At 35.2% G+C, this 26,717-nt stretch overlaps 1 protein-coding gene and 1 pseudogene across 4 annotated transcripts in view; both read left to right on the plus strand.

The window, feature by feature from the left end:
* Positions 1-1,831: 1,831 nt before the first annotated feature.
* LOC101213129 overlaps positions 1,832-26,717 on the plus strand; it is a 72,113-nt gene continuing 47,227 nt past the window's right edge. For 2 of the 4 annotated variants that reach the window (XM_031882175.1, XM_011652790.2), the window contains exons 1-20: positions 1,880-2,239; positions 3,394-3,475; positions 3,905-4,008; positions 4,148-4,243; positions 4,433-4,480; positions 5,775-5,825; positions 6,296-6,399; positions 6,557-6,674; positions 7,247-7,348; positions 7,495-7,695; positions 8,904-9,061; positions 9,239-9,397; positions 11,109-11,201; positions 11,345-11,696; positions 12,916-13,029; positions 18,781-18,876; positions 18,947-19,014; positions 25,952-26,072; positions 26,151-26,363; positions 26,475-26,708. In XM_031882175.1, coding sequence (XP_031738035.1) covers positions 2,225-2,239; positions 3,394-3,475; positions 3,905-4,008; positions 4,148-4,243; positions 4,433-4,480; positions 5,775-5,825; positions 6,296-6,399; positions 6,557-6,674; positions 7,247-7,348; positions 7,495-7,695; positions 8,904-9,061; positions 9,239-9,397; positions 11,109-11,201; positions 11,345-11,696; positions 12,916-13,029; positions 18,781-18,876; positions 18,947-19,014; positions 25,952-26,072; positions 26,151-26,363; positions 26,475-26,708 — 2,529 coding nt within the window. In that variant the 5' untranslated portion in view covers positions 1,880-2,224. Of the gene's footprint in view, positions 2,240-3,393; positions 3,476-3,904; positions 4,009-4,147; positions 4,244-4,432; positions 4,481-5,774; positions 5,826-6,295; positions 6,400-6,556; positions 6,675-7,246; positions 7,349-7,494; positions 7,696-8,903; positions 9,062-9,238; positions 9,398-11,108; positions 11,202-11,344; positions 11,697-12,915; positions 13,030-18,780; positions 18,877-18,946; positions 19,015-25,951; positions 26,073-26,150; positions 26,364-26,474; positions 26,709-26,717 lie in introns of all 4 variants that reach the window. The other 2 variants (XM_031882177.1, XM_031882176.1) reach the window with 2 other exon arrangements.
* Positions 13,056-16,096, plus strand: LOC116402649 (annotated as a pseudogene).

Here is a 26,717-nt window from a genome sequence, read left to right on the forward strand (position 1 = left end):
TTGATTTGACTATGTCACAATTAACATGTAAACTGTCTTGTAATTTCACGTAATTAAAATATTTATAAAATATAGCAAAATATCATCGTCTTTACCTGATAAATCGCGATATATTCTTATTTAGTTTGTACGTGATCAACATGTATAGCAATATATTTTGATTTATTAAGTATGTGACATGCACATATATTGCATGAGATTGATATTGATGGAGATTTGTGAGATTTTATATGTTTATCCATTTGTGAATTTTTTTTGTATGTCTATCAAAATAACTTAATAAAATATTTTTTTTTTGCAAAAATAACTAAAAAAAGTTCAACCCACCTAATACATATAACACACTATTGATGTAACATATACGTATGTACATTTGACATACATTTAACACACGTTTCAATACATTTGAAATATCAATATTTGGAACATGATAAAAGATTTTGAATTATTGCTAAAAGATTGATAAAATATAATTATATATTTACTGTTCAAATAAACCACAAACACATGTTATTATAACACAAATTACGTTAATCTACACCCTAAATACAAGCAATTGTAGCTCCACTATATTAATTTATGTCTATAATAACCTACTAAGTGTCACAAAGTCCACTAAAAATGTGTTTTCACATTTTTCGATCCCAAAGTCGATAAATATTACCTTATTTACAAAAATGTCATTAGACATTTATTTAATTGCCATTAAATTATAAACATTTAATATTTTTAAAATTTTCAACAACTTTGCATACAAATATGAATAAAGTATGTATTGGTGTTTCACTTGGGATGGTGTTGCTTTTTTTTTAAATACTATACCTGCAAAATGGAAACAATTCGTGACAAGTTGACAAAAACCTAAACTTAAATTGTCATCTACTAAAATTTTACTTTATTTATTAACGAGGCTTATGAACGTAGAAAACACAAAACTATATATAAGTACAAATTTTACATTCCTTATCGTCTACACAAACGCTAATATCAATGATAGAAACTGATACAAGTTATCGCTAATAAACACTAATAGAGTCTATGAGTGTATCAATTAAAGAAGCTAATAAAAATCCATCATCGTATTATTAGTGATAGTAGTCGATATAAATTTATCATCAATATGTAATTACATAAGTCCATCGGTGTTTGTTTGCTATTTATGTAAGTAGTTATAAACGACGAAATTGTCTGAAAACATTTACAAAATATTAGATTATATAAATGACAAAAACTTTTGATTTATTTTGTTACATTTAAAAACGCCAATTTTCTTTAGTTGTTTTATGAGAAAAATTCAAGGACGGTAAAATGACATTATACATATTTCAAACAACATTGTATATACTTAAAACAAACCCGACATATATTTGAAAATAAAAATTGGGTACTATAATTTTTAAATACAATCTACGGAATTTTAAGTCAAAATTAAAGTATTGTAAAAAAAGAAAATTGTAACACAAAATAGGTAATAAAATTTATTTTGGTGATGAGTTTTGAAAAGTTAGGAAAAAGCTATTCAAGACAAACTATTTTCTTATATATTTCTTTTCATATTTATGTCTTTTTGTTTTTTTAATATTAATAAAAAAAGCTAGAAATTGATGAAGTATTGTGTAAACCTTTGGACATACATACAAACATATATATATATATAAATATAAGTAATTGTAATATCATCACATATTATCTGACCTATTTAATTAGATTTTTATTTTTCAAGATAAAATGAGAAGTGACAAATTGAACCAAAAAAGAAAAAACTACCCTTCCGAGAAGACTTCTCATCTGCTTACACAAATTTCGGGTGATAAAAGCCAAAAACTCAAGAGAAAGGGAAATGAAGACATTTTTTTTCGCAAGCAATAGAGAGATCAATCAGTAACATCTGGACGGTTGGAAATCTAAATTGCTCGAATCAACGGCTACAGTCGAGTTTGACCGGCAAGTATAAAGCTCAAGAACTGTCCATAATTTCATATTAGTTTTTAGTTCTCAAGGACAGGAAGGGAAGGAAACCGCCTCTTCATATCATTCTTGTTGCTCTCTTTGTTCGCTGGGGGTGATACATACAAGGGCTTCGATTTCTTGTCCATACTATTTCCATAAATCTTTTGTTATTCAATGGCTCTATTCGGACGCCAATCGTCGCTTTCTCGTCGCTTGATTTGGAATTGAGAGGGGAAAAATCTTGTTGTAATAAGGATTTATTCCCATTTCAATCATGTTCGAAGCTCACGTAAGGCTTTTGATTGGTCTTTTCATCTTTATTAGATTATACATTTGTCGAGTTTGATATTGAATGTAAACTGGGTTTTTCTCTCTCTATTTATTTGGCTACTTAGATTATAGAGTTTGGAGTGTTCAATGTTGAGTTCTTATTATTTGATCTCTTTAGTCTTTTAGGCATTTTTTTTGGCATTGTTTAATTGCGTAGTTGATTACTTGCCAACGATCATGATCATATTGGTGCTCCAAGAGTTTTGAACTGCTATAGTTTCACATTTGACGAGAATGGATGGTCTTTATCGAGTATTACACAGCGCTATTTAATGGTTTGGGTAGGTCGCTGGCTGTTTTATGATCTTAGTTAAGTAGGAAAACAGCTGCCTTTTAAGTTATTGGACGCGATAGAAGGTGATGTAATGCCTGGGAGGATGAGATGGCAGAACCAAAATCCAGGAGGAAAAAAAGGAAAGGTTAACCGATAAACAATGGTAGGAGGTGTTGTATCTGAATGGATTATTGTTGGAGTTTGATTTTTTGCTCCCTTGCCAGAGTGATGTTCAGTTGATGATCGAAGAGTTTCCACCTTTCAATGAGAAAGACCCTTTTCTTTGGTTTGTGGGGGTGTGTGCTGTTTTGTGGGATCTTTAGAGGGAGAGTGAACAATAGAGTGTTTCGAGATGTGGAAAGGGACCCTAGCGAGGTTTAATCTCTAGTGAGATTCTGTGTTTCGTTTTGGCTTTGGTCTTTTTTCTCTCTCTTTTTTTTTTTGTTTCCTCTTTCTCTCTCTTTAAAAATCGTTCTTTAGGCAATATCTCTCCTAGTTAGAAACACTTTACTGGGGCTTTTTTGGGCTTGTTTTTTTTGTATGCCCTTGGTACCTTTTTCATTCTTTTCACAAAGAGTTGTTTCTATATATATATTTAAAATCATCAACAATTACAAAACTTGCAATCATACGTCAATTATGAACTGCTTTTCTTTATTGTCTATTGTTGAATAGTCTGATCTAAGCTCTTTGTTCTAGCCACCGAGTTATTGACATAGTTTTTATAGTTATCATGCCTTTATATTCATGTTTTAAATCTCACTAGCAATAGAGATATATGAAATTTGTGATGTTCTTATGCTTTAACTGTTGTCAACTGTTGTGATACTTTTTTACAGGTTTTGCATTTGCTTAGAAGATATCTGGGGGAATATGTTCAAGGACTATCATTAGAAGCTTTAAGAATAAGTGTCTGGAAAGGTTTGTTGGCCAATTTTTCACTTACTAACATGCTTGGTTTTGTAAAGTTGGACCATCTTTTTATTTTTAATATTTTTTTTGTAAGAAACATTGATTATCTGTTATTTGCCAGTAGACGAATGATGAAAAAGTTCACATTTACAATTTGGAAAATATTTCGTAGCTTGGTAATCAGGAATTTTTCTTATTCACATGAAAAAAATGTATTTTTAAATGTACAAGCACATTTGTATTTTAAAAGAAATGGTATTATCGTGTGTTTCATTAAGCGTGACACATGAAAAGATGCGACTTGCTACCTTTTTTGCAGTTTTTGTTATTTTTGTAAATGTGAGATGAGCTACTAATTCTCTTGCTATTTTGTATCATCTCGTTTCATAAATGATAAACATCTCTTGGCTGCTGAATTGTGTCTTCTATTTGATGTAGGTGATGTCGTCCTCAAAGATTTGAAATTAAAGACTGAGGCACTCAATTCACTTAGGCTTCCAGTCACAGTCAAAGCTGGTTTTGTTGGCACTATAACATTAAAGGTAGATAACATTGTTGCAAGGTGTTTTTTGAATTGCTTGTTAAGATATAAGCTATAGTTTTTGATGGGTCACATTCTTCTACCTGATTGCGTATTTTTCTTAACCTTAAGGTATCTTTTTTTCCTCTGTGAATACCTAGGTTCCTTGGAAAAGCTTAGGCAAGGAGCCAGTTATTGTTCTCATTGATCGAGTTTTTGTTCTTGCACACCCTGCTCTTGATGGTCAAACTTTGAAGGTAGGATGCTTATTGCTTTGAGGAATGGTCATTACGATTGGATTTCACTGTCAGAATTGTTCTTTCTTTCTTTCTTTCTTTCCTTTCTTATTTTTTTTTTTTTTTTTGAAAAGCAAAATTTTTTGTTCTTGCTTTGAGGGATTGTCCTTTCTTTTAATCATCGGGGTTGCTTGTTTTACTATTTTACAGGAAGAGGATAGGGAAAAACTTTTTGAAGCTAAGCTTCAACAGATTGAGGTGATCTCTTTTCTGCTGAATTATCTATAATCCGGCAGAGTGTACATCTTTAATTTATATTTTTAGTTAGGTTTTCTGTCAATGTATTTACATTAGGTGAACCCCACAGTTTTTTTTTCCTGAACATGATACGGAAGGTTTTATTAGATCTTTTGACTTTTCCCTTTTGTTGGAATTTGGATAAGTTAATCTTTGCCAACTTTGTCAATGCATTATAAACAAGAAACCCCTTAAAGATACAAACTATGTTTAATGGAATAAGAAATGAAACTTTTCATTGATATAATAAAAATAGATTAATGCTCAAATGACACTACTCTATCATGCTGAGCAAAATAATCATCAAACTGAAGAATGTATAAAGGAGCTTGAACTGGGCAACCCTTTGTTTCAACTGGGCAGTTTTTCTATCTCAATCAGTTTCCTAGGCCTGCTTCTGATGTGGTGTTCCCTGACTAGACTTCCATGGAGCTTCTTTTTATGCCTTCTTTTTGCTTTTCACAGTAGTAGTTTTTGTTGTGGTAAGAAGGCTCAGCCATTGTACTGTTCTGCATTGTGTTTCTGCCCTATTTTCTTTTCTAGTTTTCAATGGTTTTTTAGTTTTGCTGTAATTGGGGGGGTTTCGTTCTCATTGTATAATGTTCCTTCTAGTCTTATTTGGTATATGATGTTTTGGTGCTAAGGGAGTGTCAACCTCGTTGGGATGTCCGAGTACACCTTTTGATCCCCTAGTTTTTCTTTCGCTTGTTTAGACTTCTTTTTTATGCTCACTGTATAATTCTCTTGTACTTTGAGTTCTTATTATTAATAAAGAAGTTTGTCACAGTTAAAAAAAAAAAAGAAATATAAAGGAGCTTGAACACAAATATACCAAGTAGCTGTTTCCTTTCTATGAAGGTTACCCTTAGATCCCACATGAGACTTTTGCCTTAAAAATTAGTATTTTTAATATATTTATTTATTTATAAATTTATTATATTTTCAAAACCATAAAGGGGGATGTGTGGATTGGAGGGAAAGCTTGCGGCTTCAATTTTCTAGTCTTGGTGTTTAATGGTTGGGATTGAGAGTATCATTCTTGGACATCACTAAAAGAACTAAAGAAGTTTGAGGGAGAAGGAAATTAGGAGTTCAGTTATTGTTCCTTCTAAAAAAAGTCTCGGGGATGAATTGAGATTTTTTTCTCTAACTTCTTGGTTTTGTATGCACATTCCTTGTCTTCAATATTATTTCCCCAAAATGGTGTTTACTATTTTAACAAGGTGCTTGGCTTGGTCTTCTTTACTGCATGCAGGAAGCAGAATCTGCAACTCTTGAAGCCATCTCAAGGTCAAAGCTTGGAAATGTATGGTTAAAACTCTATAGTTCTTTTCCATGGTTGGTTTAGCGTAACCAACCTCTAAGTATGTTTAAGCACGTCGAGTCCAAGTTGGCTTGAAGAGAACTTTCATTTTATGCACATTTTTTGGATATGCTGCTTGGTCAGTTTCCTGTAGCAGGTGCTTTGTCCACCTCTAAAAAATGACACTTGGAGAAATCGCAAGATGTTTTAGAAGTCAGATTTTATTTGGTTTATTCTTTGACTGTCCCATGAGTATCTGTCCAGTTCATGTTTGCTTACCAAGCTTTTGCATATTGTTTCTGTTGCCTAGCGGGCTCTCTTGTTCAGGTAGATGCATGTATAGTGCCATGGAATGATAGGAAAACATTGAAATGTTATGAACCTTTTTAGGTTATTAAATGGAGTTGTATCTTTAGTCTTTACTGTCCTATTATGTTTACCATGGTTCAGTTTACAACTGTTCTGTTTTGCAGCCACCTGGTGGAACTTCATGGCTTGGTTCTCTAATTTCTACAATCATTGGGAACCTTAAGATTTCAATTAGCAATGTACATATCAGATATGAAGATTATGCCAGGTTGGTGGGTGCTGTTTTTGACAATCTTCTGGCCTGTTGTGACCCTTACGATACATTTTAACATTTCTAAACAGAAGTGGAGTTGTCTTAATTTTCTTGATCTTGTGATGCAAGATTGATATCCTCTACCCTTCTTTTTAACAACTTTGATCTGCAGCAACCCAGGATATCCATTCTGCACTGGTGTTACTTTAGCCAAGCTTGCTGCAGTTACCATGGATGAGCAGGGAAATGAAACGTTTGATACAAGTGGCGCTCTTGATAAACTTCGCAAGGTTAGCTTTACCTCTCTTTTCATGAAGCTAGTGTTTAGTTGTGCGAGACAGGCATGTTAATCTTTCTTGTATGCATGCATTGGGTGCAAAATATATGAATTTTCTTTTTATATGTGCATCCTTTACAAGATATAAGCCTAAGTCGGATGTCTTTCCTTCAGTTAGATGGCTAGTTTTCTATGTGTTTTTCTCTTTTTGTAATTTTAATATATATGATTGGAGTAGATTGTGGAGATTATCTTTGTATCTTAGTTTGTTTTGGATATGATGAGGGTGCTAAGGGGTGTCAACCTAATTGAGATATCTGGGTGCACCTCTTGATCCTTGGTTCCTTTGCTCATTGTATAATTCTCTTGTACTTTGAGCTTTTGTCTCATTGATATATGGATAAAATAGACCGTTTCTTTAAAAAAATATGTGCATCCCTTACATACATTTTGCAGAAGAAAAAAATTATATTTTGAGAATTTGATTATCTTTCCATTTTCTAGATTTCTTTTTCTGAAGTGTTTCATTGGCTTTTTGCTGCAATTGTAATGGTTTTTTCTAAGGCACAAACCCTTTGTTTACAGTTAGTGCAACTTGATCGGCTTGCCATGTATCATGATTCAAATACCTTGCCATGGAGTTTGGACAAAAAGTGGGAGGATCTTAGTCCGAAGGATTGGATTGAGGTATGCTCTCTAGTTTTAACGATCATGTATCATAGTCGCGGATACTGACTTAATTTAGTTTCTGCAGTAAGCCTGACATTTTGTTTGGTCAAGGCAAACATTATCATTATTATCTTTTGAGGAAAAATTTGTTTGAGTGTCAACAGGTATTTGAGGATGGTATAAATGAACCCACTGCTGACCATGGATTGAGGTCTAAATGGGCTGTGAATCGAAATTACTTGGTTTCACCGATTAATGGAATTTTGAAATATCACCGTCTTGGAAATCTAGAAAGAAATGATCCTGAGATTCCATATGAAAAAGCTTCCTTAGTTTTAGGTGACGTGTCTTTGACAATAACAGAGGTATTGGATCTTTCCTTCTTTGGTTAATTTTGTTAGAATATGTTTCATGTTTATGGAATTTTACCTTGATTTCTTACCATTCTTTTTCTTTATGGTGTTGAGTTTTTCATTTTATTGATTTAGTTATTGTTTTTGGTTAAAGCCAAAAGTTCGTAGGGTGGCTAGAATGATTTTCCTTTCTTGCTTATTATTGCTTTTGATCTATGTGCCTTGCCTCCCAAATAAGGATGTTAATAACATTGTAGTTTGTATCCTTGAATAATAATCTCTTGGGGTATCAACCTAGTTGAGATGTCTGGATGCACCTACTGATTCCTAGGTCATGTAGTCTCTTGTATTACAAATGTATTCTTTGAAACTTTATGTCTTTTCATCATCTTAATGACATTATTGTTTCATTTTAAAAACAAAAAAAGAATAAAAGGGAAGTTTCGTATATTGTTAAAACAAAATTAACATTGTATAGAATGTTAAAACACTTAATTCAAAACTAGTACTCTCACAAGAATCAAAGAAGAAGTTGGGCTCAAGAACTGTTTCCAATTGGTTGAACAATTCTTTTATTTTTAGCAGTTTTTGTGGTTCTATCTTAGTGAAGTTTCAGCAAGGCTGTTCGTTGTTCTCTTGGTGTTCCCTCCTCACTCATCTCGAGCTTATCATGGGCATTTTGTCAGCTTACTTTGGGTTCCTCTTGACATCTGGTTTAATTAATTACTTTGTACCTAGTTTACTTTCTAGATTTCATTTGTGCTTCCAGGATAGAGGATTTTGTTTAGCTTATTGTTATTGTTGATTTTGATTAAGCTATTGTTTGTATCTGTTTTAGCCCTTTTTCCTTTTGTATAAATCTCTTGTACTTTGAGCGTTGGTCTCTCTTATTATTATTATTATTATTATTATTATTATTAATAAAGAGGCTTACCTCTCCTTTGTTTTGGTTTTTAGCTTGTTTGGACATGATGGGGGTGCTATGGGGGTGTCAACCTAGTTGAGATGCCCAGGTGCACCTTCTGATCCATGGTTATATGCTCATTGTATTATTCTCTTGTACTATTAGCTTTTGCTCATTATTATTATATTAATAAAGAGACCGTCTCCTTTTCAAAAAAAAAAAAAAAATAAAGAGGCTTGTCTCCGTTTTAAAAAAAAACATTCTATAAAATTTTTCTGCGAAGAAATAATTTTATCATCAATTAATCTTTTGGTAGGCTCAATACCACGATTGGATAAAGCTTTTAGAAGTTGTTTCAAGGTATAAGACATATGTTGAAGTTTCCCATTTGAGACCGATGGTTCCTGTTTTGGTTGCTCCTAATCTGTGGTGGCGTTATGCTGTTCAAGCATGCCTGCAGCAGAAGAAAATGTGGTAATTTATAATACAGTTTGCAATCAATTCTCTTCATTTGATATGAAGAAATTATATTTGTACCTGCAATTTCCCCACGTCAAAGTGATAAAATATTTGTACCTGCAATCTTTATATTCTTGTTAAGTTTAATTCCTAATATTGATACTCACACTTTGTCTATTGCTTCTGAATAAGTTATCGGTTTTCTTGGGAGCGAATACGGCAACTTTGTCAACTTCGTAGACGCTATATTCAGCTATATGCTGGTTCATTGCAACGAATGTCAAATACTAGTAACAACGAGATTAGAGAAATTGAGAAGGATCTCGATTCCAAAGTGATTCTTTTATGGAGGTACATAAATTATCTTCTCTAGTTATTTATGTGTCAGACTGGTATGAGTGTGTTTGAGTTGATCTCATTGCTAGATGTTTGTTGGTTTGAAAATAAACAGAGCTTTTCATCGAAAAAATGAAAAAAGCTAAAGCTTGAAGATACAATTATCCTCAAAGAGGAAAGAAACAAAGTAAAACTAAGGTAGAACATAGAAATGTAGCTTAACCCCATTTCTTTCCCACCACTCCTATTGATAAGAAGGAAATTCTTCAGCATCTGATTTCAATAGTTGAAGATTGTAATATTCATTTGGTGGAACAGTGGTTTCAAAGACATGTGGTGACAAAGGATGGATCTTTGAATTCTGTGAATCATGTTAGGGTTTGGTGATCTTCTTCTGGGTTGGCGCTTCTGTAACTTTGTTGGTTTTGAATCCGACCTTGGTCATAACTCATGGACCAATTAGAGCTACATTTGTTTTTGTCAAAATTAAAGAGCTTTAGAGTTCTTCCTTCAGTGTTCTCCATTTGTTTCAGCTGGTGTTTTTTGGTTGTATAAGTCTGACAGGCTTGGTTTTGGGAGGGCTTCTTTCTTTGGCAGCTTGCAAACCAGTCCTATTATGAGCTCTTTTGCAAGCCTCATTCGCATTCAGAACTCCTTGTTGCTCAAGCTTCTAATTTTGTTCTTTGTCAGAAATCTCATTTGGAAAATTTTTGGCTCAATGAATTTTGTTCTTGTTGTGCCGATCTTTTCGATGTTTGTTCATTTTTCCCTTGGTTCTTTGTACTTGGACTCATTTCATTGCTTCAATGAAAAGTCTTATTTCCATTAAAAAAAAAGTGTAACAAAAAAAAAAAACAGTGTAACCCCATTCATTTTGGGAGCCTCATTTTCTTCTCATGGTGGCATTACTAGAGTTTATTGGCTTGTTGCAGTGCATTTCTTATTTTTTCTTTTTTAATTTTCTTCCTGATTTTTGGTTGGCTGGGATTTATCGGACCTTTCAAAATTCTCTGCTTCCCATGATTTGTTCGTTTTGGTTATGCTTGTCTTTAAGATCTTTTCATTGTAATTTAGTATCATTCTATTTTTTTGGTTTATTTTTCTGTTAAAAGGTATTTATATTTTTAAGCATAGTCTATTTTATTTTATCAATAGAAAGTTTCATTTCCTTTTTCTAAACTTGAAATTGACGGAACTTCTTTGATTAGTTTGACTTTTTCGTTTCCTTTTTTTAAGAAAAGAAAAAAGAAAAAGAAAAAGAAAAAGAGATCACAATAAATTATTGTACAAGTTATTTAAACTAGCCTATAATATGGGAATATCAAAATGGATTGTTCTTGCACAATCTCGTGGCATCAAGCATCCAAGTTGGTACCTTTTTTTCTATTCAACTGGGAGGGATCTTGGCTATGTTAAATAACTTAATTCTTAAAATATTTTCCTTTTCTTTTTGAAACAGAAACTGAGATTTTTATTAAGAGAATGAAAAGAGTAGTATGAGAATAACAAAGCATCAAAACAATCGTAATCAAGTAAATCAACACAGGAACCAAAATATGAGGCACTTCGAGAAGAACAATCTCTTTAAAAAAACAGAAAAGCTTCTTCCAACTCCCGTTTAAATCTTGGATAGAAAAACTCTGGAAGCTCTTAGATAATTTGTAACCAGTAATATAAGTTGTGGCTGAAACTTAATTTGATATCATTGCAACTTATTGTTGTTTAGGTTACTTGCTCATGCGAAGATTGAATCTGTGAAATCAAAAGAAGCAGCTGAACAGAAACGATTGAAAAAGAGTAGCTGGTTTTCATTTCGATGGTTTGTGAAAATCTTACTCCCAGTATTTGATTCAGATCAACTTTCCCAAGGCTACAATTCACCTTTTTTTTTTCCCTTCTCTTTTGAGAAAACAATTCTTCTTTTAATCTTGGCAATTTATAGTGGTTTTCACGTCATATTAGGCGTGCGAACTCTGAAGACACTTCTGATGGGGATGCTTCGGAGGGATCATATCTAGGTGTAGAACAATTGACTAAAGAGGAATGGCAGGCAATTAATAAATTGCTGAGTTACCAACAAGATGAGGACACACCATCACATTCTGGGAAGGATGGGCAGAACATGGTACAGTCTTTGTTTACAGTATCGATTAATCAGGCTGCTGCAAGAATCGTTAACATTAATCAGACTGAGATTGTTTGCGGAAGATTTGAGCAACTTTCTGTGTCAACCAAGTTAAAACAGCGCAGCACCTACTGTGATGTGTTGCTGAAATTTTATGGTTTATCTGCTCCAGAAGGTTCACTTGCTCAGGTTTGTTCGCATCTTGATTGGTTTGAGTTGATATAATGTTGCTGATGGATATTTTCCTTTCAATTTCAACTTTTACATTTAAATTAATTTTTTAAATAAGAAATAACACTTTCGTTTATGATTGAAATGCTATGACAGAGTGCAATAAAGTATCCATGAGAGGTAATTGCAAAATATACAGAGGGAAATCTATAGTTCGACCCTAGAAAAATGATTCAAAGCCTACAATGGAGAACTTTTCTTATGTCTGTTGGTTGGTTAGAGTGGTTTGAATCTTTGGGATCGGTTGCTTAACTTTGGGTTAGAGAACATGATATTTATTTTGGATAGCATTGGAGTTGTAGATTTGTGGTATTGCAACAGTTGCTTCTTGTCCAATCAAGTTCAGAGCTGGTGGTTCTTTTTTCAAGTTGTCTGGAAATTTTTTAAACTATCCCCTCTGTTTTTTAGTAAATTATTTTTTCTGAAAGGTCTTTGGAAGTTATTTTGTCCCAAAAGGTTATCTCTCCATACCTTGGGCCATTATTCCATTATTTTGCTTGTTTGGGTTTTTTGGCGTTCCTTTGGCTCGTTCACTTTGAAAATTCAAGATTTTTTGTTTCCTATTGGTGTTTTCATTTCTAAGATTTTAACTGCGTTCTCTCCAAATTTCATGCTTAATTGGTTGGCTTTTATTTAGTCTGCCTATTATTCGTTCACATGACTCTTTGTTTGTTCTTTTTAAGTTTTTTGCCTCTTCACTTTGTTTCCTTGTTTTTTAGCAATAATCTCTTTCCATTTTATCAATGAAAGTTTTGTTTCCTTTAAAAAACTTTCTTAAAAATTTGGATATGAATTCAGTAACAATTTTTGTTAATTACCTATTATTGAAAAAAAGGGAGTCATGGTTTAAAATTATTCCTAACGTTGACACTTTTGTATTTATTAACTTATTTAAATTCCTATAATAGAAATTAACATGTCCTTGACACCAAAATATTGTAGAGTCAGACGAGTTTTCCGTGAGATTAGTCGAAGTGCATGTACACTCACGGATATAAAAAAGAAAATTAACAAGTAGTTTTCATTAGTATTGGGTCTTGAATCTTATATACTCCTTGGTGGAAAGTCTCCTTGTGATTTAAAGTTTCTGTAGCATGTAATGTTGAATTATTTTCTGTCATTCATCTTATTGTTACAATATCAAAGATGTTTGTTTCTGGTCAAAATTATTTAACAGAGTGTTTCTAGCGAGCAAAAGGCAAATGCATTGGCCGCTAGCTTTATATACATGCCAGTTGGGGAAAATATTGACTGGAGACTATCTGCGACTATTTCTCCATGCTATGTGACGGTAATTATTTATTTTTTGCATTTTTATTCAGTTTTTATGATCCAATATCTTTTGAGTTATACTTTATTTGTCTGATCAAGAAAGAGGAAGATGCAATAAAGGTAAGAGATTTCGGAAAATATCTTTTGAGTTATAGTCGAAGTTTCCTTTGTTTGTAATTACAGCTTGAACTCAAATTTATACTAGTTGGGCTTCTTTTTTGTAATTTGTTGTGTGAGGGATACCTCATCTCCCCCATCTTTTGTATCGTTATTTGTGATAATGAAAGTTAAATTTCCTATAAGAGAAGTTTTATTTGTTTTTTTGTAACGGAGGCAAAACCTCTTTATTAATATGAACTCAAAGTACAAGAGATTTATAGAAAGATAGTAATAAAGAAGTTATAATGGAGTCCTAGATTATAATTGTGAGAGAATTATTGTTTTTCTTAACGTGACAATATTGATTGCTTGAATTCTCTAGACATTTGATATCATGACCAAGGTCATTAATGGTTCATTAGTAGATATCCTGGAAAGTTTCAAAGTTTGCAAGGATAACTTGCCCTTGTTTCATCGTCTGTTTTTTTTTTTTTTAAATGGAGACAAACTTCTTTATTAATAACAACTTAAAGCACAAGAGAGTTATACAATGAGCGTAATAAAGAAGCCTAGAGATCGATAAGCGAGGGGGAATCAAAAGGTGCACCCAGACATTTAAACTAGGTTGACGCCCTCTTAGCACCAGAACATCATATCCCAATTAAAGCTAGAAATAAAATATGCCATAATACAAAGGAGACATAGTCCAGCCTAAAACAAAGAGCTAGGACAGAGATAAAGAATGACGTTTGTCTGCCTGCATTATTCTCTTTTAGTTTCTTCAATGAAAAGTTTGGTTTATTTCTAAAAAGAATAATAGTCATCAATGAAGTAGTATTCTTGTTTCCTAGGCTTTTTGGTACGCATTTCCATTTGCTTGAACTGTCAAATTTATATAATTGCCCTCACCAGAAAAATTACAACACCAAAATATCTTTGAAGAACACGCTCTCTCTCTATCTCCTCTCTCCTCTCCCCTCCTTTCCTTCCTTTCATCCCTAACCACACTCCGGCCACCTTTTTCTCCTCTTGTGTTTCTCATCCTTCTTCTTCAATAAGTAGTCCCCTAGAGCCTGTTCCTCTTGTCCATCCTTGTTTAAGTGGAAGTCTGGTTTCGGTGATAGTGGAAGTAGAAAGATGCTAAGTAGCGTACGCCCTTTACTGTATTTGGTTCGACAAAGAATACTTCCATATAGAAAACATGGAAGCTCGAAAGATCTTGACATTATCAGACGCTCAACTCAGATGGTTCTTGAAGGATAATTTAGAATTCTTGCGTGGCCTTGAGAATGGTTTTCTTCTTCAAAGCAGTTTGATGATTTTGGAAGTACAAAGCTCTTAAAATTTATGTAAAAAATAGATTGCATTATGAGGTGTGCAGCTTGGAAGAGAAACAAAAAAACTATCCGTCATCTATATTTGTTATGGTGTCTCTCGACAGGGTTGGAAATCCTTTCACAAAATGTTGGAAAGTTTATTGATGAAGCACGATTATTCGATTTGGTACAATAAACATCTCCAGACCTCCTTCAGTTTCCTTCCGAGTCATTAGGGTCAAGTTATGCTAAAAAGGTGATGCTTAATGGATCCTCTATTTAGGAATTGGTAAAACAGAACATTTCTTCCCCCGTTTTGGCCTCAAAAATTTAGAGTGCAACTCAACATTGGGTTATTAAAAATCCAGAAGTTTTGAAAGAAGACTTCGATAATCTATGAATTATTTCAAGATTATTTGCTTTTGATGATTGGACGGAAATTAGAAGAACCTTGGCGGATCTTTTTCAATAAAAAATAATCATTAATCCATTGTGGTGCAAAGTAGTTAAAAGTATTAACGGGACCCACTCCTTCCTTTGGCACATTAGCGAGAAGGAGAATTTGAGTTTGAGAAGCCTGTGGATTAGTATTTTAAGAGAACGGCGCAAGATTGAGGCTCTAGCCACTTCCAAAATTTGTAACGACAGCCAGTGTTTTTTTGGTATGATCCATGACTGGATAATATTTCTCTAAACAACAAGTTCCCTAGATTATTTTGTATTGTGCCCTCTTGCCTAAATGGTCAGTTTTTGAGCACTAGGATAGCCAACCTAGTTCTTGGTTGGTTTATTTTAGAAGATTATTGAAAGAGGAGGAGGTGCAATGCATCTCTCTCTGCATTTTCTTTACCCAGGTAGCGGTAGATTGCTTGGGGATTTTGTGTGGGAGGATTTTTCGGGGGAAGCTGCTACTGGCGATGAAGCTGGGTCTTCACTGGTAGACCTCAAATGCCGGACGAAGATTTGATTGAGCTTAAGTTCCGACTTTATGATGGATTAGATATTGGTCCATTTTGTTCTTCCCCAACTTCAACTATAGTCATGGTTAAGGAGAGGGTTGTTGCATAATGGCCTAAAGATAGGAAAGTTATACCCAAGGCAGCAAATGACTTAAAGCTGATCAATGCTGGCAAGATTTTAGAAAACGACAAGACTTTGGTCAATGTCGAGTGCCTTTTGGCGATCTTCCTAGAGGAGTTTTTACTATGCATGTCGTGGTGCAGCCAACTATAGCAAAAGCAAAAGCAGAAAATAAGGTCGACGAGACCCCAACAAAAAACGTATGTTTGTGATCCATATTTTAGGAAGGACGAATGCAAGAATGGTAAGGAAGCTTGAGGTTTGCTGGGGGCTGGTTTCAGCCAGCCTAATTGCGGTTGCATTAAAGTTGTAGCTTGCAAGAGAATATAATATCAATTTATAACAAAAGTTCAAATGCCTGATTAATTACATGGGTTCATTTCTGGATGATCCTGCATGACACGAATATGTAATGTCGTGTGAATCTATATATAGAATGAGTAGTAGTCTGAAGTATGTAATTCGATTGTTTCAAAATTATTTTTACAGAAAGGGATGAGGGGTTGACTTTGATCCCGAGATTTGTATGTCATACATCTGAATTCAACACGTGTAAAAACTAAACCAAACTGGACCCCCCATAATTTCTACCGTTAACGTTTTTGAGTCTTTACTCTTCAAAAATATTATGGTGCAATGCAGTCAAGGCTTTATTAGTATAAATATGGTTTGAAAGAAATCAATGCGTTTTCCACAATACGGCTTCAGTGGTTCGATCGATTTGAGTAAGCCCGTTTAAATGCTTCATCATGGTGCTCCATGGTCAAAGGATTCCATGATTACTCCACACAGGACATTCATCTCAAATGACAAGCTTTTATTGCTTAGTCATTTTGAGTCCAGTTAAGGAGACTTAGGCAAGGGCCCTATTTTTGCCCGGTTTAGATTTACCATTTTTTGAAATGGCGAAAAACTTCTTTATTAATAATAAGAACTCAATGTACATGAGAATTATACAAAGAGCATAATAAAGAAGACTAGACAAGCGAAAGAAAAACTAGGGGATCCGAAGGTGCACTCGGATATCTCAACTAGGTTGACATCCCCTTAGCACCAAAACATTATATCCCAAATAAGACTATTCTATTTCAACAATGAGAACGAAATCCAACATATTACAATGAGAGTGAGATCCAGCCTATTATAGCAAAACTAAAAAATCACCAAAATCTGGAAAAGAAAATAGGGCTGAGCCTTCTTAATACACCAAAATACTACTGTGAAAATAAAAAAGAAAGCATAGAAATGAGCTCCATGAAAGTTCAGACAGGGCACACCACATCAGAAGTAGGCCTAGGAGACTGACTAAGATAGAAAAACTGCCCCGTTGAGACAAAGGTTTTAGGTGGAGTAATTTGCAGAAATCTTGATTAGAGAGCACCAAGCTGCTGCATTACATGGCACTGAATTGAAAGTTTCTGAGCTTGATCTTTTCTTATCATGAAAGATTCGTTGGTTACATAACTTACATTCAAACCACAATTATGCTAAAAGAGATTTTAATAGATTTAACCAAATCAGCTGAGGCTTTTTAGGTAGAGGCGGCCCCTCCAATAACTGAAGGACCAAGGAGCTGAGTGAGGCATCAAAGACCCAAGCAATATCAAAGATGGAGAAGAACTTGTTTCAACAAAAAGAGGAATAGGGCAAAGTAAGAAGAGATGAAACAATGACTCATTATCATTCATACAGAGAGAGCAAACCGAAGGCTGGAGGCACCTGCTTGGGGACTTCTTTTGAAGAATTTCTGCACAATTTAGGGACACGTAAAGCATTATCCATATCAGAATGTTCACTCTCCGGGGGTAGCTTGATTTCCATAGGGCTTTAAAGAGTTTTTTATCCATTGGGGAGGCCGAATGCAGGTGGACTAAGACAGATTTTTTATGAATTTCTTCAAGGCTGCTCTTTTTGTGATGTCATTTAAACCCATGGCGTTCCAAGAAAATATCTTCATTAGGCTGGATGAGAGGGAGGAAGGCTTACCAAACTTTCATTAAACCAAAAATGATGCCACAACCATTGATTAAGGGCAGCAGATCCTTGGGCAATTCTGAGGGAACTTTGATGGAACAATACTGGCTTCATCAAATAGAGAAGAGAGGTCAGTCTCGTTTGGAAACCCCAAGGACTCCTTACTACTGACACTAAATGGAGACTCCAAGGTCTTGGAGGTCAGTTTGTCAATGGTGGCACGACAAGGAGAGCCTGAGGTCAATGACCTGGAAAGGCAATTAGAAGTCTGGATTGTTTGCTGAAATAGAAGGCTTTGATTTGTGCTTTCGCGAGGGGCTGAAAATGGTAATTTGATGTCACAACCTCCATTCAACCCGGACTTCAATAAGGCAGTCCATATATTATTAAAAGATGTATGCTTCCGAGAATAGTGCTTCAAAATTTTTGGAGCATGTACTTGGAGTTGTCACCTTGTGAAGGATTATTAGTCTTGTTGCAGAAACCATAAACTGAAGGAGAAGGATCTGTGGAAGCCAAATTAGGAAATTGTCGTTGGTTGGAGGGAAAGTTGTCTTTAATTACTTTTGAGCAAAATTCATAATTCTGCATGATAATAATTAAAGGGGATTTACCCTTTTTTTCTCTCTATTTAGATTTACAGCTGTCGAATTAATGGGAAGGTGGTTAAACTCCGTGGGCCTCTGTCACTTTTTAGTACAGCTGTGACCAGTAGGATTTCCATTAATTTAAAGTTGAGACTGTTCAGGTTCTCGCCCAATAGAGTTGGCTGCTACCTGTGTAACGAAATTTTCATCTTGTCCGGCGTTGGAGAGCTAGTCGGAAAATGTTGCAGAGATTGAAAAGGGTTTCTACATTTTGGTAAGGTTGCAAAAACCGATCTTAGCACATTAAGTACTATTGGGAAGAAGGAGAGATCACACCCCTCATCGAGCAAAGCTTCTCTTTGTCTTTAGTCTTTTGTCCATGATAGGCTGCCGATGTAAATGTCTTTGGACCACTTTTACTAGCTCTATGTAATTTCACTTCTCTATTTATCTCTTCTGTTTGGAATTTGTCCTTTAGCTTTTGTTTTAGCTGTAGACTGAATTCCTCTTTTCTCTTGCTCTTAGTATAATACTCTTGTACTTTGAGCTTAAGGCTCTTTTATTTATAATAAATTAAGAGGCTTGTCTTCGTTAAAAAAAATTGCCCTCACTAGTGGAAGGGTTTGAATTGGGAAAAATGTAAAAGAACTAATAGTAGGTTTCTTTTATAACAACGTATGCTTATGGTTTTCATAAAATTTTATTTGTGTGCAGATTTTTATGGACAGCTGTGATCGTTTTTTAGACTTTCTGAGGAGGAGTAATGAAGTTAGCCCCACTGTTGCACTGGAAACCGCAACAGCTTTGCAGGTGATATTGTCTAATAACTTTCCACTGTTATTTTTTGAACTAAACTTATAGTACTTTATCCAAAGTGCAGGTAAAATTTGAGAAAGTGACTCGTAGAGCGCAAGAGCAATTTCAGACTGCATTAGAGGAACAGAGCAGGTAACTCAATTTTTGTTTTTTATTTAGGGAAAAAATCATTTTATAGCCTTAAACTATGGAGGCTATATTGATTAAAACTCCAAACTAAAAGACGATACCAATCCTTTTCTTTAGAGAAAAATAGAAAATAAACATTCCATTGATAGCGTGCAACAAATTTTTTTTTAAAACTAGAACAGCCACTCATTGATATAATGAAAAATAATAAATGTTCAAGTGGTGCAAAATCCCAGAAAGAGTGAAAAAGAAAAAGAAATACAAATAACAAATTCAAAAAGAATAAGGCAATGTTAGACAAGCACTTGATCTTAGTTTGTTTAATGGTTGCATCTTCTTGCAAGTCTCTAGGGTTTTGAATGTTTTCCTTTTGAGAGAGTTTTTTTGTTATGCTTTGTTTTCAATTCGTTTTGGTTCGGTTTAGCTTAATTTTTTCTGTTTGAATTTCGCTTTCTTAGCTTGTTTTTTGTGATTATTTTTCTTTGTTGTTTTTCCCTTTAGTATTGCCCAAGTTCATCTTTGTCTTAGTTTGTTTGGACGATTTTGTCCTCTTTTTTTGCCCTTTGTATAATTCTCTTGTACTTTGCACATTAGTCTCATTTGTTATTATTACTAAAGAGGCTTGCTTCCCTTTAAAAAAAAGACAAGCACTTGATCAAAGACGCTTATCCTAGCATTTTGGCTTTTGAGTTTATGCTCAAAATACAAAAGATAAATGCAAATAACAAATATGAAGCACCGTTAGGCAAGCTCTTGACTTAAAACCCTTATCTTGGCGTTGAGATGGCCGGGCACTCCTCCTGATCCCCTAACATTTTGGCTTCTCTATTTTCTCATTGTATAATTCTCTTTTACTTTGAGTTTTATATTAATAAAAAGAAGTTTGTCTCCTTAAAAGAAAGACCCTTATCTTGGCGTTTTGACTTTTGAGCCTAATTCTTTTTTTTTTTTGAAAAGGAGACAAGCTTCTTTATTTTTAATAAACTCAATGTACAAGACAGCTATACAATGAGAATAAAAGGGAAGCCAAGAAATGAGGGAGAGATAGAGAGAGATAGGATCAGTAGGAGCACCCAGACATCTCAACTAGGTTGACACCCCTAACGCACCCTCATCAAATCCAAAATACAAAGAAAAGACCAAAGTACAAGAATAATACTAAGGTCATGAAAAGACCAAAGCAACAACCAAAATAACAACAGAAGCTACCTACGGTAGACAAAAGCAAGGCTGAAATGTAAAAACATAATGGCAGAAATACATATAAAACCCATCCCAACTACAGAAGCACTAATTTTGAGCTGGAAATCGGGGGAAACTACATTGAAACTCAACCGATGAAGGCGGTCCAATTGAGGCAGATGTCTTGAATGGAGTAATCTTTGAAGTATGCATTTGAAGAACACCAAGCTGCTGTGTTTCTTTTAGAAATCTCTACGATGCCAACCCAATTCCTTTTTTTATCATGGAAGATGCGTTGGTTACGTTCAAACCAAATCTCAGGTAGAGTCGTGTATAAAGGATAAAACTTGAAAACAAAAAACTAGAGAATTTAGAATCAAATAGAAAAAATAAACATGCTCCAAGTTAGATGCATATCTTGAATAGATTTGTTAGCAAAAGACTTGATAGAGAGCAATAGGAAGAGCAAGAGGGAAGAAGACAAGCTGAACCCATAGGATCAAGCCAAGGAACCGATAAGTCCCTCTGGTTATGTTCAAATCAAATTTCGAACAAAAGAATTTTAACTCTATTGGACTCCACAAAAGCTGAGATCTGTGAAATTTCTATGTTATTGAATAAATCAAAGTACATAATGATCTTTTACGCAGGAGAATAAATATACCTCAAAGAAACCATTAAAGAAAAAAAAAAGTCTCTCAAGACCAAACATGGAGCACCCGAAAGCTCCCTTGATGACCATTCGAAGGCGGTCTATTCTTCTAAAGTCGTTCTTGCTGACCTCAATGTTGATCCTCCAGAAATGGATGATGACACTTCCGTTCACGTTTCAGCTTCGACTATCTCCAGGTTATCTGTGGATTAGAGCAATCATGACAAAACTGTGGAAATTTGCACGGATACTAATGCAATGGAAGTTGAAGGTAGACATGTAAGCAAAATTGGAAATTGCTGTTCAAGAAATAATAAGGTAGAGTACTCTCTTGATTCTGCAGCTGATCCAGATGGTGATCAACATGTCAAGGTGTTTCAACTTCACGTGAAGAAAAAGTCAGCAGCCTCAAAATTGGTTTAGTTAATGTAGCAAGAAAGATACCAAAAAATGCTCACGCTCATTTCATTCTTGGCCTAATGTACCAGAGGTCGGGCGAGCCACAGAAGGCTGTTTTAGCATATGAGAAGGCAGAGGAGATCCTACTCCAAAGTGATGTTGAGATTCACAGACCAGAGTTTCTCTCACTGGTCCAAATTCATCATGCACAGTGTCTCCTTCTAGAAAGTGTAGGGGATAATACTTCAAATGAAGAACTTGAACAGGAGGAGCTTGATGAGGTTTGTTCTAAACTTAAGCATTCATTGCAATCTGATGTAAGCCAGGCAGCTGGGAATACCCTAGTCTTGTTACTTCTTACAACTGGTCGAGTGAAGAGTGCTATTTCAGTATTGTCGTCCCTGTTGGCCATTGTTCCTAACAATTTTGATTGCCTTGGAAACCTTGGAATTGCTTATCTTTAAAGTGGTAATATGGAACTATCAGAAAAATGTTTTCAAGAATTGATCCTGACAGATCAAAATCACCTTGCTGCTCTCGTCTACTATGCTGCTTTTCTCTTGTGCAAGTATGGTTCTACTGTTGCAAGTGCTGGAGCAAATGCTGGTGAAGGTGGTGTTGATGAGAAGGTTGTAGGTATGAATGTTGCAAAGGAATGTTTGCTAGCGGCCCTAAAGGTAGATCCAAAAGCAGCAGTTGCCTGGGAAAATCTTGCTAATGCATATTTCGTGACTGGGGACCACAGAAGTTCTGCCAAGTGCTTGGAGAAGGGAGCAAAACAGGAACCAAATTGCATGTCTAAGAATGCAGAAAGGTCTCAAGATCATAGTTAGCAGCTCTCCTGGGCTGGAAATGAAGTGGCCTCAATCATTAGAGATGGAGATGGCTTGACAATTGATCATTCTGTAGCATGGGCTGGGTTTTCCATGGTTCACAAGATTCAACATGAAATTGCTGCAGGATTTCGTACAGATCTAAGTGAACTGAGAGAAAAGGAAGACCACGCCGTCTACAGTTTAAATCAGTTTTTCCCCCTTTCTTTTTCTTCTTTATTGCTCTCTTTGTATAAATATCTTGTACTTAGAGTTCTTATTAATAAAGAAGTTTTTGTCTCCGTTTCAAAAAAAAAATCAGGCAGTAGCTGAGGACACAGATGATGCTGTTCAGTGGCATCAATTCGGTCTCCATAGCCTCTGTACACGGGAATTTAAAACATCACAAAGATACCTCAAAGCCGCAATTGCCCGCTTTAAGAAGTGTAGCTTTGCATGGTCAAACCTAGGTATCTCATTACAACTCCCAAAAAACCCGACAGAGGCAGAAGAAGTATACAGGAAAGCTTTGTCATTGGTAGCCACAGAACAAGCACATACCGTATTTTGTAACCTTGGAAATCTATATCGACAGCAAAAGCAGTATGAACGTGCCAAAGCTATGTTCTCAAAGACATTAGGACTACAACTTGGTTATGCACCTGCATTTAACAATCTAGGATTGGTGTTTATTGCTGAGGGTCAATGGGAGGAGGCTAAGTATTGTTTTGAGACAGCTCTCGAGGCTGATCCGTTACTCGATTCAGCTAACTCGAACTTGCTTAAAACCGTAGCCGTACATCGACTATGTAATAGCCTATCATCGTGTCATGTTAAAGATTGAAAGTTCTGACATTGGCTCCATCCTCATTTTGAGTTTGGGATGTAGAATTTGCATGATATTTTCTTGCAAGGAAATGTAGATCAGTATTTACTCGATGAAGATGCTTCCTGGAGATTTCTTCACAAGCTTACTTCCTTGCTGAAACCAATTTGTCAATCAGTGATCAATATCATAGGTTCAATTAGGTTAGTTTCTAATCTATTTGATTCTCACTTAGAAACAGGTTTTCCTCTGTACATAATAGTTGTTCATTTAGTTACCGTATTTTGTAAAAACCATTGAAGAAAAATACATAAATAGAAAATATCAAAAAGCAAAATGATAGTAGAAAATAATAATAATCCATAGACCTTAATTTCCTTTTAACACCCTCCCTCAAGATCAACGTGGTAGAATCACGAACAACTTGAGTTTGCAAAGAAAGCTTCCAAATCAACTTAATAGATCTGGGCTAGAACCAAGACCTATGAAGTACGAAAAGAAAAACTTCTAGGCTAGAAACACAAACCCACGAAGAACGGAACCAAGAACTTCTAGGATAGAAATGTAGATTCTCGCGTGGAGATCTATAACAAAACCCGAGAAGAATGAAACAAGAACTTCTGGGCAAAAACAAAGATCCTCATTAAGAGATCTAAAACAAAACCCTCGAACAATTGATTTGAAAACGGAACATGAATCCACAAACACAAAGTCACAAATAGTGCCAATGAACATCTAGTGAAGACTTTGAAACAAATAGAAAATAGACGTCTAGCGGTTGCAAACCACGAGCAGCCATTAAAGTTCAATAAGAGAAAACCTAAAGCTCTGATACCACGTGAAATTTCTATATTATTGAATAAATCATAGTACATAATGACCTTTTACATAGGAGAATACATAGACCTCAAAGAAGCCATTAAAGAAAAATAATAATAGTCCATAAACCCTAATTTCCTTTTAATAAGATCGACCAACCAAATCTACTTGGTCATCCATGCTATTCATTTGGGGCTGAATTTTTTAAGGTTTAGAACCTTTTCTAAAAACTCCAATCTACTCTGTCAAAAGCTTTTTCGAGATCAAGTTTCAAAATCCAACCCCTTTTCCTTTTGGCTCTATAATCTTCAATTGCCTCATTTGCAATCAAGATTGGATCAAGAATTTGCCTTCCTTCAATGAAAGCACTTTGGAAGGGGCTGATGATGGAGTCCATTACTAATTTCAGTTTTTCTGCTAGGACTTTTGCAATTACCTTATAAGATAAGGTGGTGAGGCTAATTGGGCCAAAGTCCTTCGTAACTGAGGCATTATCTTTTTTCTGAACAAGACAAATGAAGTTCTCTTGAATGCAAGTGTTTAGCCTTCCATTTTTGTGAAAGTCATCCATCAAAGACTTGAAGGAGTCCTTTTTTTTTTTCGAAAATGATACGAGTCTCACTATTATTAACATAAATAAAGAGACAAAGCTCAATGTACATGAGGGTTATACAAAGAGCAATAGGGAGGAGGGAGGATCAGCAGGCGCATCCGAGCATCTCAACTAGGTTGACACTCCCTTAGCGCCCTCAACACATCCAATGTTGATAAGAAATTCTGTTGTGGAACCATCCGGACCAGGGGCTTTGTTTCTACCAAGAGTTTTTACTGCCAAATAAATTTCCTCCTCTGTAAACTGAGAAGTTAGGGCTGTGTTCTGAGTTGGAGCTACACAAGGCCAATCGTTAATTAGGGGAATGAATCTAACTCTTGGGATCTTTGTGTAAAGGTTCTCGAAGAAACCCAATACAAGTCGTTCTATTTCTTGTGAGTATTTTGTAACCACCCCATGTTCATCCTTCATTTATGAGATAAGGTTTTTTCTTTTATTTGCATTCTGAAAACGATGATAAAAACCTGTATTTGTATCCGCAACTGACAGTCAATTGAGCTTGCTTTTTTCAATGAGATTGTGCTCTTCAAGCTGATAGATGGCGAGGATTTTTGCTTGCACAGCTGATCTGAATTGCAGCTCTTCCTCATTTAAACCAACCGAATCTGCTTTAGCATTTAAAATCTCCAACTTGGATAGAAGGAACTTCTCTTTTTCTTTCAATTTAAACTGCGTAGAGAAGTGCCAAGCTTTAACAACCTACTTAATCTTTCTCCATTGTTCATGTAGAATAAAACCAGCTCAACTGTGATGAATGAAATTGTGCACAGTGGATTCAGTTAACTGATTGCATTCACTGGACTGCAACCAACTATTGCAAAAACGAAAAGGGGTAGGGCCACAGAAGATTGCACCAGCTTCCAAAAATATTGGGAAATGATATGAGAATATATGATCTTTCCTGGAAACGCGGGAATTTTCAAAGAGGTTGTCCCAATCCTTGTTTATGATGAACCTGTCTAGCAATGATCTGGAAGGGGAGCCACCTTACCTAGACCAAGTGAACCTCCCATTATGTAGAGGAATTTCAAAAAGGTTGGCCGAGACAATGAATTTGTTAAAAAGATACATGCCTCTAGTATTAGGGTTTTATTTTCGCTTCTTGGATGTGATGAGGGCGTTATGGGGTGTCAATCTAGTTGAGATGTCCAGGTGTGCCTGCTGATCCTCCCCCTATTGCTCTTTGTATAACTCTCATGTACATTGAGCTTTGTCTCTCTATTTTTCAATATTAATAATAGTGAGACTCGTATGCTTTTTTAAAAAAGAGACATGCCTCTAGTACTTCTGCCATGGGAAAATCTTTCATGAGCCCTTCTGGTGATATTGAAGTCTCCACCTATACACCAAGCCTCAGCCGAGCATAGGGAAAGGGAAGATAATTCAGGCCAAATCAATTTTCTTTCTCTATATCCACAGGCCCATACACATTAGTAACCTGTTAGTTTCCTGTTATTTATGTTGAATACAATAAAAAAAATCTATTTTCTTTTAAATATTAGGCATACTAGCTAATTGTTGTTGTGCACATTAGTCGTTGGTGAATCATTTTTCTCGCAACTGTTTTCATTTTTGAGATTTTTGCCTCTGAATATTATACTCGCTTCTTTAATATATGTTCCAATTTTGTGTTCCAGATTTGCTCTAGATATTGATCTTGATGCCCCAAAAGTTAGAGTTCCTATCAGATCATGCGGCTCTTCGAAATGTGATAGTCATTTTCTTTTGGATTTTGGTCATTTTATGCTGCGAACCATGGTATCTTTGTTACTTCCTTGTATTGCTCTATGTTTTATCTTCCAGTCTCTTCCATTTGTTTACAATATTTCATCACAGGGTTCCCAATCTGATGAACGAAGACATAGTTTGTATTCTCGGTTTTTTATATCTGGGAGAGATATTGCTGCATTGTTCAGGGATTGTGGTCCTGAATGCCAGAAATGTTCAGATTATAGTAATCAACCCATTGTTTCTCCTTTACTGAAGGAGGAATCTCACAACGTTTATCCTCTTCTTGATCAGTGTGGAATGGCTGTAATAGTAGATCAGGTAACTATTTCTGCTTGTTTTCCCAGTTTCCTTCACACTATCTACGTTTTTGGTTAAAGAACATTTATATCTTTATCTGTGATCTAATTTCTTTTTGCTCTTTGGTTCAAGATAAAGGTACCTCACCCAAGTTATCCATCTACACGAATCTCTATTCAAGTGCCTAACCTTGGCATTCACATTTCACCGGCAAGATACTGCAAACTCATGGAATTATTAAATACTATCTATGGTAAAATGGAGACTTATAGTCAACCCTCGGATACAGGTGGTAATTTTCAACCTGTACTTCCTCCATGGGGTCCTGTGGATCTCACAGCTGATGCAAGAATCCTTGTGTGGAGGGTATGGCTT

Source organism: Cucumis sativus, chromosome 3 (genome assembly GCF_000004075.3).
Source record: "Cucumis sativus cultivar 9930 chromosome 3, Cucumber_9930_V3, whole genome shotgun sequence".
Classification (NCBI taxonomy): domain Eukaryota; kingdom Viridiplantae; phylum Streptophyta; class Magnoliopsida; order Cucurbitales; family Cucurbitaceae; genus Cucumis; species Cucumis sativus.